At 59.0% G+C, this 10,719-nt stretch overlaps 1 protein-coding gene across 2 annotated transcripts; it reads left to right on the top strand.

The window, feature by feature from the left end:
* Nucleotides 1-236: 236 nt before the first annotated feature.
* On the top strand, nucleotides 237-10,021 carry CDH16 (cadherin 16). 2 transcript variants are annotated; one of them, XM_082439594.1, is made up of 18 exons: nucleotides 372-461; nucleotides 1,363-1,420; nucleotides 1,706-1,789; nucleotides 2,217-2,372; nucleotides 2,443-2,581; nucleotides 2,942-3,100; nucleotides 3,892-4,088; nucleotides 4,725-4,847; nucleotides 5,042-5,192; nucleotides 5,411-5,638; nucleotides 5,721-5,797; nucleotides 5,872-6,060; nucleotides 6,162-6,403; nucleotides 6,958-7,091; nucleotides 7,908-8,150; nucleotides 8,281-8,388; nucleotides 8,715-8,831; nucleotides 9,625-10,021. In XM_082439594.1, exons 2-18 carry the CDS (start codon nucleotides 1,376-1,378, stop codon nucleotides 9,720-9,722), a joined length of 2,490 nt encoding a protein of 829 aa, XP_082295720.1. In that variant the 5' UTR covers nucleotides 372-461; nucleotides 1,363-1,375; the 3' UTR covers nucleotides 9,723-10,021. The 2 variants fall into 2 exon arrangements, with proteins under 2 accessions (XP_082295721.1, XP_082295720.1); XM_082439595.1 differs by lacking the exon at nucleotides 1,363-1,420 and having other exon boundaries at nucleotides 237-461.
* Nucleotides 10,022-10,719: the final 698 nt, after the last annotated feature.

The raw sequence follows: 10,719 nt of genomic DNA, 5'->3' as shown, positions 1-10,719 counted from the left end.
AGAAGAGGTGGGAAGGGCATTCCAGACAAAAGGAACAGAGTGGGCCAAGGCAGAGCTGCAGATGCTGGTGCACAGGGGGAGAAGTGGGAACGATTCTGGAGCCACGGGAAAAAAAGCTGTGTCCAAACCCAGAGGGCTGAGAAGTATCCACTGGGCCGTGTAGGGGTGGGACAAGTGCCAGGTCGATGATCTCCCCACCCCCTGGGGCCGGCGGTCATGGATGCTGAGCAGCCCCCAGCTTTCCAAAGTCAATGAGTAACTTGGGGGGCTGGGCAGGGCCAGGACTGCTGCTGTGGGCCCAGTGGTGTTTTCCACTCCTGAGCGAGCATGGCTGGCCCGCCTACCTGCTCAAGTGTCCGCCCTGCCCTGTTCCACCCGGTCTGGCCTGGCCAGCACTCCCTGTAGAAAGAGTTCTCTCACCTGGCAGCTGGACCAAGGAAGCCAACCTCAGGCACCGGCGGGTGAGGGTCTGGGAGTGGAGGGTGGGCAGGGCTGAGGCTGGTGTTGGTGGGGGGGGAAGGAGAAACACTGCCCTGTCGTCCAGGGAAGAATTCCTGGGAGTGGCTGGCGTGGCTGTCTGTGCTCTGTGCGCCCAGCTCCGCGCTAAGTGCTGGAAAATGCTGAGACGAGGGCAGGGCTCCTGCCCCGCGGGGACTCCCCCATGGCTGAAGGATGGCAGTGGGTGGTAGAACAGTCCTGCAGACCCTGAACCACGAGTCCTCTGTTCCAGGAGGAGTTCTCCTGTGGTCAAGTCTTCTGTGACCTTGGTCAGCCTCTGCCCTTCAGGCCTGCAACGTGGGGCGACCATAGGAAGTGGCCCTCAGAGTCGTCAGGGTCTTTCGAGCTTCAAACTTTTGTGACTTGGGGTGCTTCTGGGAAATGACCACTTTGGGATCTACGAGCTGGGGAGGCCATGGGGGGAAGGACACAAAGGTCTGGAGGTGAAACTCCCATGGAGACCCTTGTGGGCACAAGAATGAAGAAATGCAGGGCAGCTGGGCCTGGGGGTCTTGATGGGCCTGGCCAAGGAGCTGGACACTACCCTGCAGGCAATGGGGAGCGGCAGGCCCTTAAAAGGGGAGGAAGAGGAGGCCAGTCTGTCGTGAGGTCTCTCTGGCTATGTGTATGCAGGGGGCTCCGGCAGGGGACAAGGGCGGGGGCAGTGTCCAAGTGGGTGGGAGGGGGAGGGGCAGCTCTGAGAGTTGCTGGTCCAGCTGAACAAGGAGGGACCGTTGTACCCCATGGGGCCTGGGGAAGCCATGGCCCCAGGGCTGAGGGGGAATGAGGGGAGAAATACTTTCTAGAGAGAGGAACCCTCTTGCCCACCGATCTGGGCTGGATCCTTACTGCCATGTCCCTCAGGCCCATCCTGACCATGGTCCCTGCCCGGCTGTGTCTGCTTTGCCTCTTCATCCCCCAGGTGAGTTGGGTCCTGCTTCTCACCCTCAGATCCTGGCTTTGGTTGGTACCCTCGCCCCCTACTCTACCTGGACCAGTGGCACTGACTATGGATGGTAGTGTTTGGGGGATGGTGATGAGAGCTGGCTACAGGCCTGTTGTGGGGTCAGGAGGTCAAAGGCCAGGGGGTGGATGTGCTAAGGTATGGCCAGGCCCAGGGAAGGGGCAGAATTCCCCTTCCCTGTCAGGTTCCGGCACCCACGGCAGGAAGGTACAGCTTGCTGACGTGGTGAGAATCCTCCCACAGGCTTTCCCCGGGGCCCAGCCTGCAGAGGTGTATGTGGACGTCCCGGAAAACTACGGTGGAAATTTCCCTTTGTACTTGACCAAGGTGAGCCTGAGAGCTGCGTGGGCTGCCCTCCCCCCAAGTCCTGCTTCCCCTACCTCCAGCACTCCTTTCTCTTTCTTGCTCTGGCTTTCTTTCAACCCTGCTTTCCAGAGAGTATGTGGTATAGCGTGAATGACTAATAAGATTTTAATCCCAGAAGAAAGTAGAGCTTTAAGTTAAAGGATGAAGTGGTGGAGGGGGGGTTTCAAGCTTTAGAAAGTAGGGCACGGAGTATAGGGAGCATCAGGCACAGAGGAAAGAGCTCTGGCTTTGAACTTCCACCCTGTTCCTTACTGTCTTTGTGACCTCAGGCAAGTGCCAACCCTCTCTAAGCCTCAGTTTCCCCACATATAAAATGGGGCCATAGGATGGAGGGGGCATCCTCCAGGCCTGGCCCCCACTCCCTTCACCTCTGTTCTCTCCTCGTCAGCTACCGCTGCCCCGTAAGGAGACTGAGGGCCAGATTGTTCTGTCAGGAGACTCAGGCGTGGCAGCTGAGGGCCCCTTTGCTGTGGATCCAGAGTCTGGCTTCCTGCTGGTGACCAGGGCCCTGGACCGGGAGGAACAGGCAGAGTACCAGCTACAGGTACGACTGGGCCAAGGGTAGGAGAAAGCCACCAAGGCAAGGTGGGATACTGACTACCCTTCCCTGCCAGGTCACCCTGGAGACAGAGGATGGACGTGTCTTGTGGGGCCCGCAGCATGTGCTTGTGCATGTGAAGGATGAGAATGACCAGGTGCCCCATTTCTCCCAGGCCATCTACAAAGTTCAGCTGAGCCAGGGCACCAGGCCTGGTGAGTGCCCAAAGCAGCCAGCTCACAGCAAGGTCAGGTGGCCACTGATGGGAGAACAGAGAGTAAAGAGATGGCCATAGAGTTGGCATAGGGACAGGGAAGTCAGGGTCCAAGTCACCCCCTCCCATTTCTGTCCCATCCTGCACCCACCCCCACCACACTGAGGGTCCACAGGTGAGTTCCATCTACTCTTGGCCTCAGTTTGCTCATCTATGAAGTGGGGTGAAGAGCCATGGCTCACCTTCAGAATCCTGATATGATGATGAATACAGAAGGAAGACCCAGGGAGAGATAAAGGAAGCTTGGCAGACTCTCCCCACCCTTTCATCCCTAATGGTGAATCCTCTCCACACACACCAGGTGTCCCCTTCTTCTTCCTTGAGGCTTCAGACGGGGATGCTCCAGGCACAGCCAACTCGGATCTTCGATTCCACATCCTGAACCAGGCCCCATCCCAGCCTTCCGCAGATATGTTCCAGCTGGAGCCTCAGCTGGGGGCTCTGGCTCTCAGCCCTGAGGGTGAGCCTGAGCTGGGTGTGAAGAGGGGGGAGGGTTGGGGAAAGCTGGGGAAGGTTGCATCTGAGCTGTAGGATGGGTTGGAGCTTGAGAGATAAAGCAGGAGGAAAATGTATTCCAGCTGGAGAGAGCAGCAAGGCAAAAACATGGGGGGAGGCAGGACCATGCATGGAGAGTTAAGGAATGGTGTGGATGGAAGTGCCTCAACCCTACATTCTGCAGACTTGGGCCTAAGAGACAAGGATAGGAGAGACCTGAGGGGTTGTGGCCCAGGACACTGCTGGGAGACCTTGGGACTGATGGCAGGAGAGACCTGGACCTGGGAGTTCAGACCAGAGGCACAGGTTTGGGAAGGAAAGAAAAGCCAATCACACACCCACTCAGCCAGCCACCCATTCATCCATCTACCACGCAAACATACATACAGTCCATCTATCCAACCATCCATCCACATGCCCAAATCCCCAGCTTTCTACCCTCTCAAACCCCCATCCATCCACCTAGTCAACTGTCCATTTATTCAACCGGTCATTCACTCATCTACCTATCCACCCGTTTACCGCCCCCCATCCTGGTCATCCACCTATCCAGTCCATCAACCATTCATTGTGTAGACAGATGTGGAAGTGATTTTGCAAACCGTCAAGTCCTGGTTGGATGCTCACAATGGTGCTAAAGGTCCCTCTCATCCATTGGCCAAGAGAGTATCCTGAACACCTGACATATGCTTGGCTTTGTGTTTGGTACCAGGATGCCCTGGCCCCCTGCTCAGCTGACCACCCTGCCCCTTTTAGGGAGCACCAGCCTAGATCAGGCTCTGGAGGGGCCATACCAGCTGTTGGTACAGGTCAAGGACATGGGTGACCAGGCCTCGGGCCACCAGACCACAGCCACCATAGATGTCTCCATAGTAGAAAACACCTGGGTGCCCCTAGATCCTGTCCACCTGGCAGAGAATCTCCAAGTTCCGTACCCACACCACGTTGCCCAGGTGAGTAAGTGGCTGTTAGCAGCTGAAATAACCCCATGGATGGTGCAGCTGGGCCTGAGTCTCGTGGAGATTTGGGGGGGGGGGTGGGTCTGGGGCTCAACTTGACCCCTGTTCCTCCCCTACCTATGCTCCTCCCTCCACTGTCCCCATCAGTTCTCAAGATGGAGTGAGCGTATAAGGCCCTGGGACCAGGCCCTTAGCTCCTCACCTGCTATCCTCTGGCAGGCGTGGCTCTGCGCTCTGACTTCCTGAGCTGACCCCAGGCTTCCTCAGCAGAACAGCTGCCACGTCCTTGCTGCCATGGGGATTGTCACCCAGGCCAGGAATGTCTCAGGCTCCTCGAGGAATGCCCTGGGGTCAGGCCCAGCCTGAGAGGCAGAGAATAAAACAACCTGGTCATTCAGGCACTTTGGGCAAGATCCAGGCTTGGACCAGGGCAAGGCCACCGTGGAGTCGTCACAAGTGCCCTGAAAGAAAAGGACCCTACCTGGACTCCAGAGAGGGCAGCAAATTGCCTGGGGTCACAAAACAGTTGGGGCCCAGGCTCCCTACCCAGGAACAGTTGGAATATAAGGGCTGACATGGGCTATTCCTGCCCCTCGTCCTGGAGGCCTTCATTCTGTGTCCCCCTCCCAGGTACATTGGAGTGGGGGGGATGTACATTATCACCTGGAGAGCCAGCCCCTTGGACCCTTTGATGTGGACAAGGAGGGGAAACTATACGTGACCAGGGAGCTGGACCGAGAAGCCCAGGCTGAGGTGAGGTGAGGGGGAAGCCAGGAGGACAGGCTGAGGGGTGCTTGGTCCCCGTCCAGTGGGCTTCTGGGGGTGTCACATCCCCCACAGGCACTGAGGCAGAAGAGCTGGAGCTGGCCACCAGAAGGGAACCCAGACCCAGGCCAGGCTGGAGCTGCCCCTGGTCTTCATCTGAAGCCCTCCACTGCCCACTATAGTACCTGCTCCGGGTGCGGGCTCAGAATACCCGCGGTGAGGACTACGCCGAAACTCTGGAGCTGCATGTGGTGGTGATGGATGAGAATGACAACATGCCTGTCTGCCCCCCACGAGGCCCCGCAATCAGCATTCCTGAGCTCAGCCCCCCAGGTGGGCTATGGGCCTTGTCAGGGGGGTGGGGGAGGGGTGAAGTCCTTGTGAACTATCCCATCTTGCTCTCCTCTGGGATGGAAACAACCTCAGGTCCCTATATCTATGTCTCACCCCCAACACACACACACACACACACACACACACAAAGAAGAGTGGGTGAGGTAAGGCCTCGAGGCCTGGCTGTGGTCCCATCTTTGTGGGTGCTGTCTTTGCAGGTACCAAGGTGGCTAAGCTTTTGGTAGAGGATGCAGATGCCCCCGGTTCCCCCAATTCCCACATTGTGTATCGGCTGCTGAACCCTGAGCCCGAGGAGGGGGCAGAGGGGAGAGCTTTCGAGCTGGACTCCACCTCGGGCAGTGTGACACTGGGGGCTGCCCCCCTCCAAGCTGGCCAGAACATCTTGCTTCAGGTGCTGGTCACTGACCTGGGAGGAGCAGAGGGCGGTAAGTGCCCTGAAGGTGACCAGGGTTCCCTGACCCCTCTGTTCCCACCCTGGCCTCCCCAACATGCCCTCCCCTGCCTCAGGCCTCAGCAGCACCTGTGAGATTGCAGTCACGATCACGGACATCAATGACCATGCCCCTGAGTTCACCACTTCCCAGGTAAGCAGGAACAGGGGAGGACACCTTGAGAAGGTGCTAACGGGGGGGCTCACGGCCCCTCCCCATCTCTCCAGATTGAGCCCCTAAGCCTCCCTGAGGACACAGAGCCTGGGACTCTGGTGACCACACTCATGGCCACTGACGCTGACCTTGAGCCTGCCTTCCGCCTCATGGACTTTGCCATTGAGGCAGGGGATGTGGAGGGAACCTTCGGCCTGGATTGGGAGCCAGACTCTGGTCGTGTCCAGCTGCGACTCCTCAAGGTAAGGGGCTAGGGGTGGGGGATTGGCGCACACACACACACATTCATGCAGAGGGTGCCAAGCCGTGGCCCACACAGTGACCTGGGCCCCACTGGTTCCAGAACCTCAGCTATGAGGCAGCTCCAAGTCACAAGTTGGTGGTGGTGGTGCGGAGCGTGGCAGAGCCGGTGGGGCCAGACCCAGGCCCTGGAGCCACAGTCACCGTGACTGTGCTGGTGGAAAGGGTGGTGCCACCCCCTCAGTTGGACCAGGAGAGCTACGAGGCCAGTGTCCCAGTCAGCACCCCCGCTGGCTCCCTCCTGCTGACCATCCGGCCCTCAGACCCCATGAGCAGTCCCCTCAGGTGAGCCAGAAGCCCAGCCCCTTAGCTGGGCTGGACCACCCCTGCTTCCTCGGGATGATCCCAGGGCCTCAGAGGGAACTCACATTATCTACAGCCTGCAGTGTTCCTCAAACCATGGTTAATGTGAAGGCTGTGACTCCTGGCAGGGATCAGGGCTGGACGGAGAGGGGTGTTTGGACCCCTTGAGAGCTCAGATGTTGCGTCCCCGTACTGTCCTGCACCAGGCCCTCTTCCAGCCGCCCACCCAGACTGCAGCGCTGGGTGCTGTTCCCAGGCTCTGGCTCTATCCGGCCCCTTTGTGGGCTGACCTGGGAATAGTGGAATTGAGTCAGGCCCCCCAGGCTCAGAGAGTCCCTCCCTCAGCCACAGTATCTGTGGTTTAAGCCCTGCCCCCCAACGAGTCCCTTAAGCTGGAGAGACATCACGGGCACTGCTGTTGCCCTCAAGTCACAAAGGGCATGTGGAACTTGGGCAGATCACATGACCCAGAAGGTCTCTGGGCAAGACCCCATATGTGGTCCCTGCCTCCCTGCCCCATCTTCTTTGGCCCTCAGGTTCTCCCTGGTCAACGATTCAGAGGGCTGGCTCTGCATCGAGGAGGTCTCCGGGGAGGTGCACATAGCCCGGCCCCTGCAGGGCGCCCAGCCTGGGGACATGTACACAGTGCTCGTGGAGGCCCAGGATGCAGGTATGGCCAGGCTGTGGTGGGGGCCTCTGGGAAGGTGAGAAAACCTAAGACAGACAGACAGATAGGCAGGGCCAAGCTTCCTCCCCAGCGCCCTTGCTGGCATCCGCTCTGCTCCAGGCAGGAGGGGTGGGCAAGGGGCTGCGGCCAGTATCCTTGTCTGAGAAGGCCTGGCCTCTGCCTCCCCTCTCAGACCACCCTTCCCTCCAGACACCTGCCACCCCCCAACCTCAGCCCCGGAGGGCCTCTCAGGGTGTCAGCTTCAGGCACAGGCTGGGAGCAGAGGGTGTGGGCCTGGGCAGGGGGAGGGAGGGCCAGTGGCTCTCCTGGGGCAGGCGTGCCAGGAAGTGAGCCTGGATGGGAAGCTGAGGCCAGGTGCGGAGGACTCTGAATGCCATTTTGACAGCATGAGGAGCTGGCCCAAGGGCGGGCACGTCAGGAAGGCAGCTTTCAGCTCTGAGCTGGGCTGTCCTGTGACAGGGGTGAGCAGGGGTGAGCTCATCTGTAGTCAGGGCATTTCCACATTGTTGGGCCCTGGCACCAGGGGCCAGGGTGGGGTGGGGGGGACAGTGAGAACCAGCTTGGCATCCAGAACGGCACAGAAAGGCCTGGCAGCTGTTTGGATAGTGAAGGGGGTGAAGTGCATTGTGAGGAAGAGAGAGGGGATGGAGAGGAGGGGGTCGAGGGGAGGGAAGGGGCATGGAAGAGGACTCACAGGGTGAGACTGATGGGCTGTGGGGAAGGGGACCAGGCCAGGGGCTCTGAATTCACCCCACCCCCAGATGGGCCCAGGCCAGCTCAGCACTACCTCCTCTACAGATGAGCCAACGCTGAGCACCTCTGCGAACCTCGTGATCCACTTCCTGAAGGCCCCTTCTGCCCCAACCCCGACTCTGGCTCCTGTGCCCTCCCGACACCTCTGCACACCCCGCCAGGACCGTGGCGTGGTTGTCGGTGGACCCAGAGGGGACCCTGACCTGGCCGGCGGACACGGTCCCTACAGCTTTGCCCTTGGTCCCAACCCCACGGCGCAGCGGGATTGGCGCCTCCGGGCTCTCAATGGTGTGTAGTGGGGGAAGCAGGGAGGCTGTGGCCAAGGTGGGGAGTGGGTGGCGCTTGGAAGTGAGATGCCGTGGGGCTGGGCCTCGGGGAGCGGGCTAGTGACTCTGATCGCTGCTTATGGTCCCCACAGGGTCCCACGCCTACCTCACCCTGGGCCTGCACTGGGTGGAGCCACGCGAACACGTAGTCCCCATAGTTGTCAGCCACCATGACCTGGTGTGGCAGATCCAGGTCCGAGGTGAGGCTGGACTGGGGTGCAGCCAAGGTCAGGGGCCTGTAGTTCCTGAGGGAACCCCTGGAATGCAGCGGGAGGAGCTGGGCAACACGTCTACGGGCTCATAAGGACAGCATATGCCTGTGCACACCTGCATATGTGTGGCTGGGCGCACAGACTGCAGTGCACGCAGGCACGTGCACAGAGGAGCTTGCATCCCCCTGCCACACCCACGAACACAGCATGTGCACCAAAACCCACATACTGGCCAGCTGGGCTGGGCTGAGGGCTCTGAGGAGCTGGGGAGCCCGCCCCCACTGCTCTTACCTTCCTCCCCTGCCTCTCCCCAGTGATCGTGTGTCGCTGCAATGTGGAGGGGCAGTGCATGCGCAAGGTGGGCCGCATGAAGGGCATGCCCACGAAGCTGTCAGCGGTGGGCATCCTCGTGGGCACCCTGATAGCAATAGGTAACGGAGGTTGGGCTCCTGTGTGGGGGAGGGCAATGGTGGCTGGAGCCACAGCCTCCGGATAAACAGTGCCCCGTCCCATGGTGTCCCCACAGGGATGGAGAAGGAGCCCCCCAACTCTTCTAGTCATTATGCTGTTGCCTCCTGTTATCATAGTCAAGATCATCCTCATTGATAACAGCATTTACTGTTACTGCTACGCATTAACTGCGTATCAGGCCTTATGCCAAGCACAGGATTATTGCGTTGAATCCTCCCTACAACCCTGTGGTGCTGGCATTTCCCCATTTTCCAGATGAGGTCACTGATGCTCAGAGAGGTTAAGTGATTTGTCTGAGGTTACACAGCCAGGGTGTGGCAGAGCCCAGCTCTTTCCAGCCTAATTCTTTCAGTCCAAGCCTCCCCTCTCTATCCCCTTTGTTTCTTTAGCCCCTTAAATTTTTTTCTGGCTGGTTTTCTTTGCTGGTTCTAGCACATTGCTACAGTGTGCCTTTCTCTCAGAGGTCCATGGGAACAACTCACTGGCTCCCAGATGATCCCCACCCAAACTGTTCCCCAGAGAAAGGGACCTTGGAGGCTGGGGTGTTCTGGGCCTGGTGAGGGCTGAGCAGGCCAAGCAGTCAGGCTCCTTCAGGCACCAGAACCACAGAGTCATACCCAGCCCAGCCTTGGGGATGCTGTCTAGGAAACTTTGCTTCCTTATTAAATCAATACCAATAGCAAGGAGTCCCTAGTGATAGACAAGTCCTATGGCCCTTTCGGAGGGCTGATCTGTCCCTCTCCGGCCCCTCAGGCATCTTCCTCATCCTCATCTTCACCCACTTGACCCTGGCGAGGAAGAAGGACCTAGATCAGCCAGTAGACAGTGTGCCCCTGAAGGCGGCGGTTTAAATGGTCCAGGCAGCCCCTGCTGGGAACTTGGCCTCTGGCTCCATCTGAATCCACTGGGAGATGGCCCAGCACTCCAGATCCACGAGGGCCAGGACAGGGCAGAAGCCCCTTCACCTGCCCTAGGGTGGAGGCAACATCACCAGACATATCTGCAGAGCCTGCACACTGACTAAATGGGCTGCCCATAGGAGCACTTCAAATGGCTCATGTTTGTCCAATAATAAAGCCTCGGAGAACTGGGCATGGGTCCTAAAGGACTGTGGGCTCATGTCCAGGTGTCCATGTGCGTGTGTGCAGTATTCATGTCCACCTGCCCTTTCATCTCTTCCGCATCTCCTGCTGCACAGAAAGGGTGTGGGGGCTTGAGGGATGAGCCTGGGGTCCCCTGCGGGGAAAGACACAGGGGCATCATATGGGCTCTTGGTGAGATCTTGAGGCTAGAGCAAGGTGGGTCATTTCTGTGGGCATTCGGAGACCACTGGCTGCAGGCCCTGCATGGGTTAACTGTCCAGGTGATGGTTGAGGAGGGTGTCCCTGAGAGTGTCATTTCTGTGTTTGCCTGGATATCATCTTTGCTCTGGGGGGTGCACCTTGTGAGTCCATGTCCTGTACTCATGTGTGAGCATACTCGTGTCCCTGTATATGGGTCACCTGCACACAGGGGTGGGCAGAGGTCCCTCAGTCTCAGGAGGGGTCTGGGTAGGAATCGTGAGGGCCTGGGTAGGAATCGTCAGGGCCCCATGGGGCTGGAACAGGAGAGGTGAGGCTGGGAATCGGTCTCTCTGTCCCCATGCTGGCCCCAAGGCACCTCTGGGTTTTACACACAGGCTGGTGAGTGCATGGGGAGTCTGCAAAAAGAGAAGGGGGAATTATTCAGATGGACACCACTGGGGTGGAATAGGAACCCTAGTGGCTCACCCTGCCCCTGCCCCAGGTGAACCCCTTCCCTTGGCCAAAGATTAAGCCATGGCCCTGGTGCTAAGCCCTGACCACATCT

The sequence above is a fragment of the Balaenoptera physalus genome (assembly GCF_965194825.1).
Source record: "Balaenoptera physalus genome assembly, chromosome: 19".
NCBI classification, from domain to species: Eukaryota; Metazoa; Chordata; class Mammalia; order Artiodactyla; family Balaenopteridae; genus Balaenoptera; species Balaenoptera physalus.
This window is presented reverse-complemented; position numbering and strand designations above follow the sequence as displayed.

Coding starts and splice junctions, on each gene's coding strand:
- CDH16 (XM_082439595.1), top strand. CDS start 252: ATGAGTAACTTGGGGGGCTGGGCAGGGCCAGGACTGCTGCTGTGGGCC. Junction 462..1,705: donor CCAACCTCAGGCACCGGCGG/GTGAGGGTCTGG, acceptor ATCCTCCCACAG/GCTTTCCCCGGGGCCCAGCC. Junction 5,798..5,871: donor CTGAGTTCACCACTTCCCAG/GTAAGCAGGAAC, acceptor CCATCTCTCCAG/ATTGAGCCCCTAAGCCTCCC.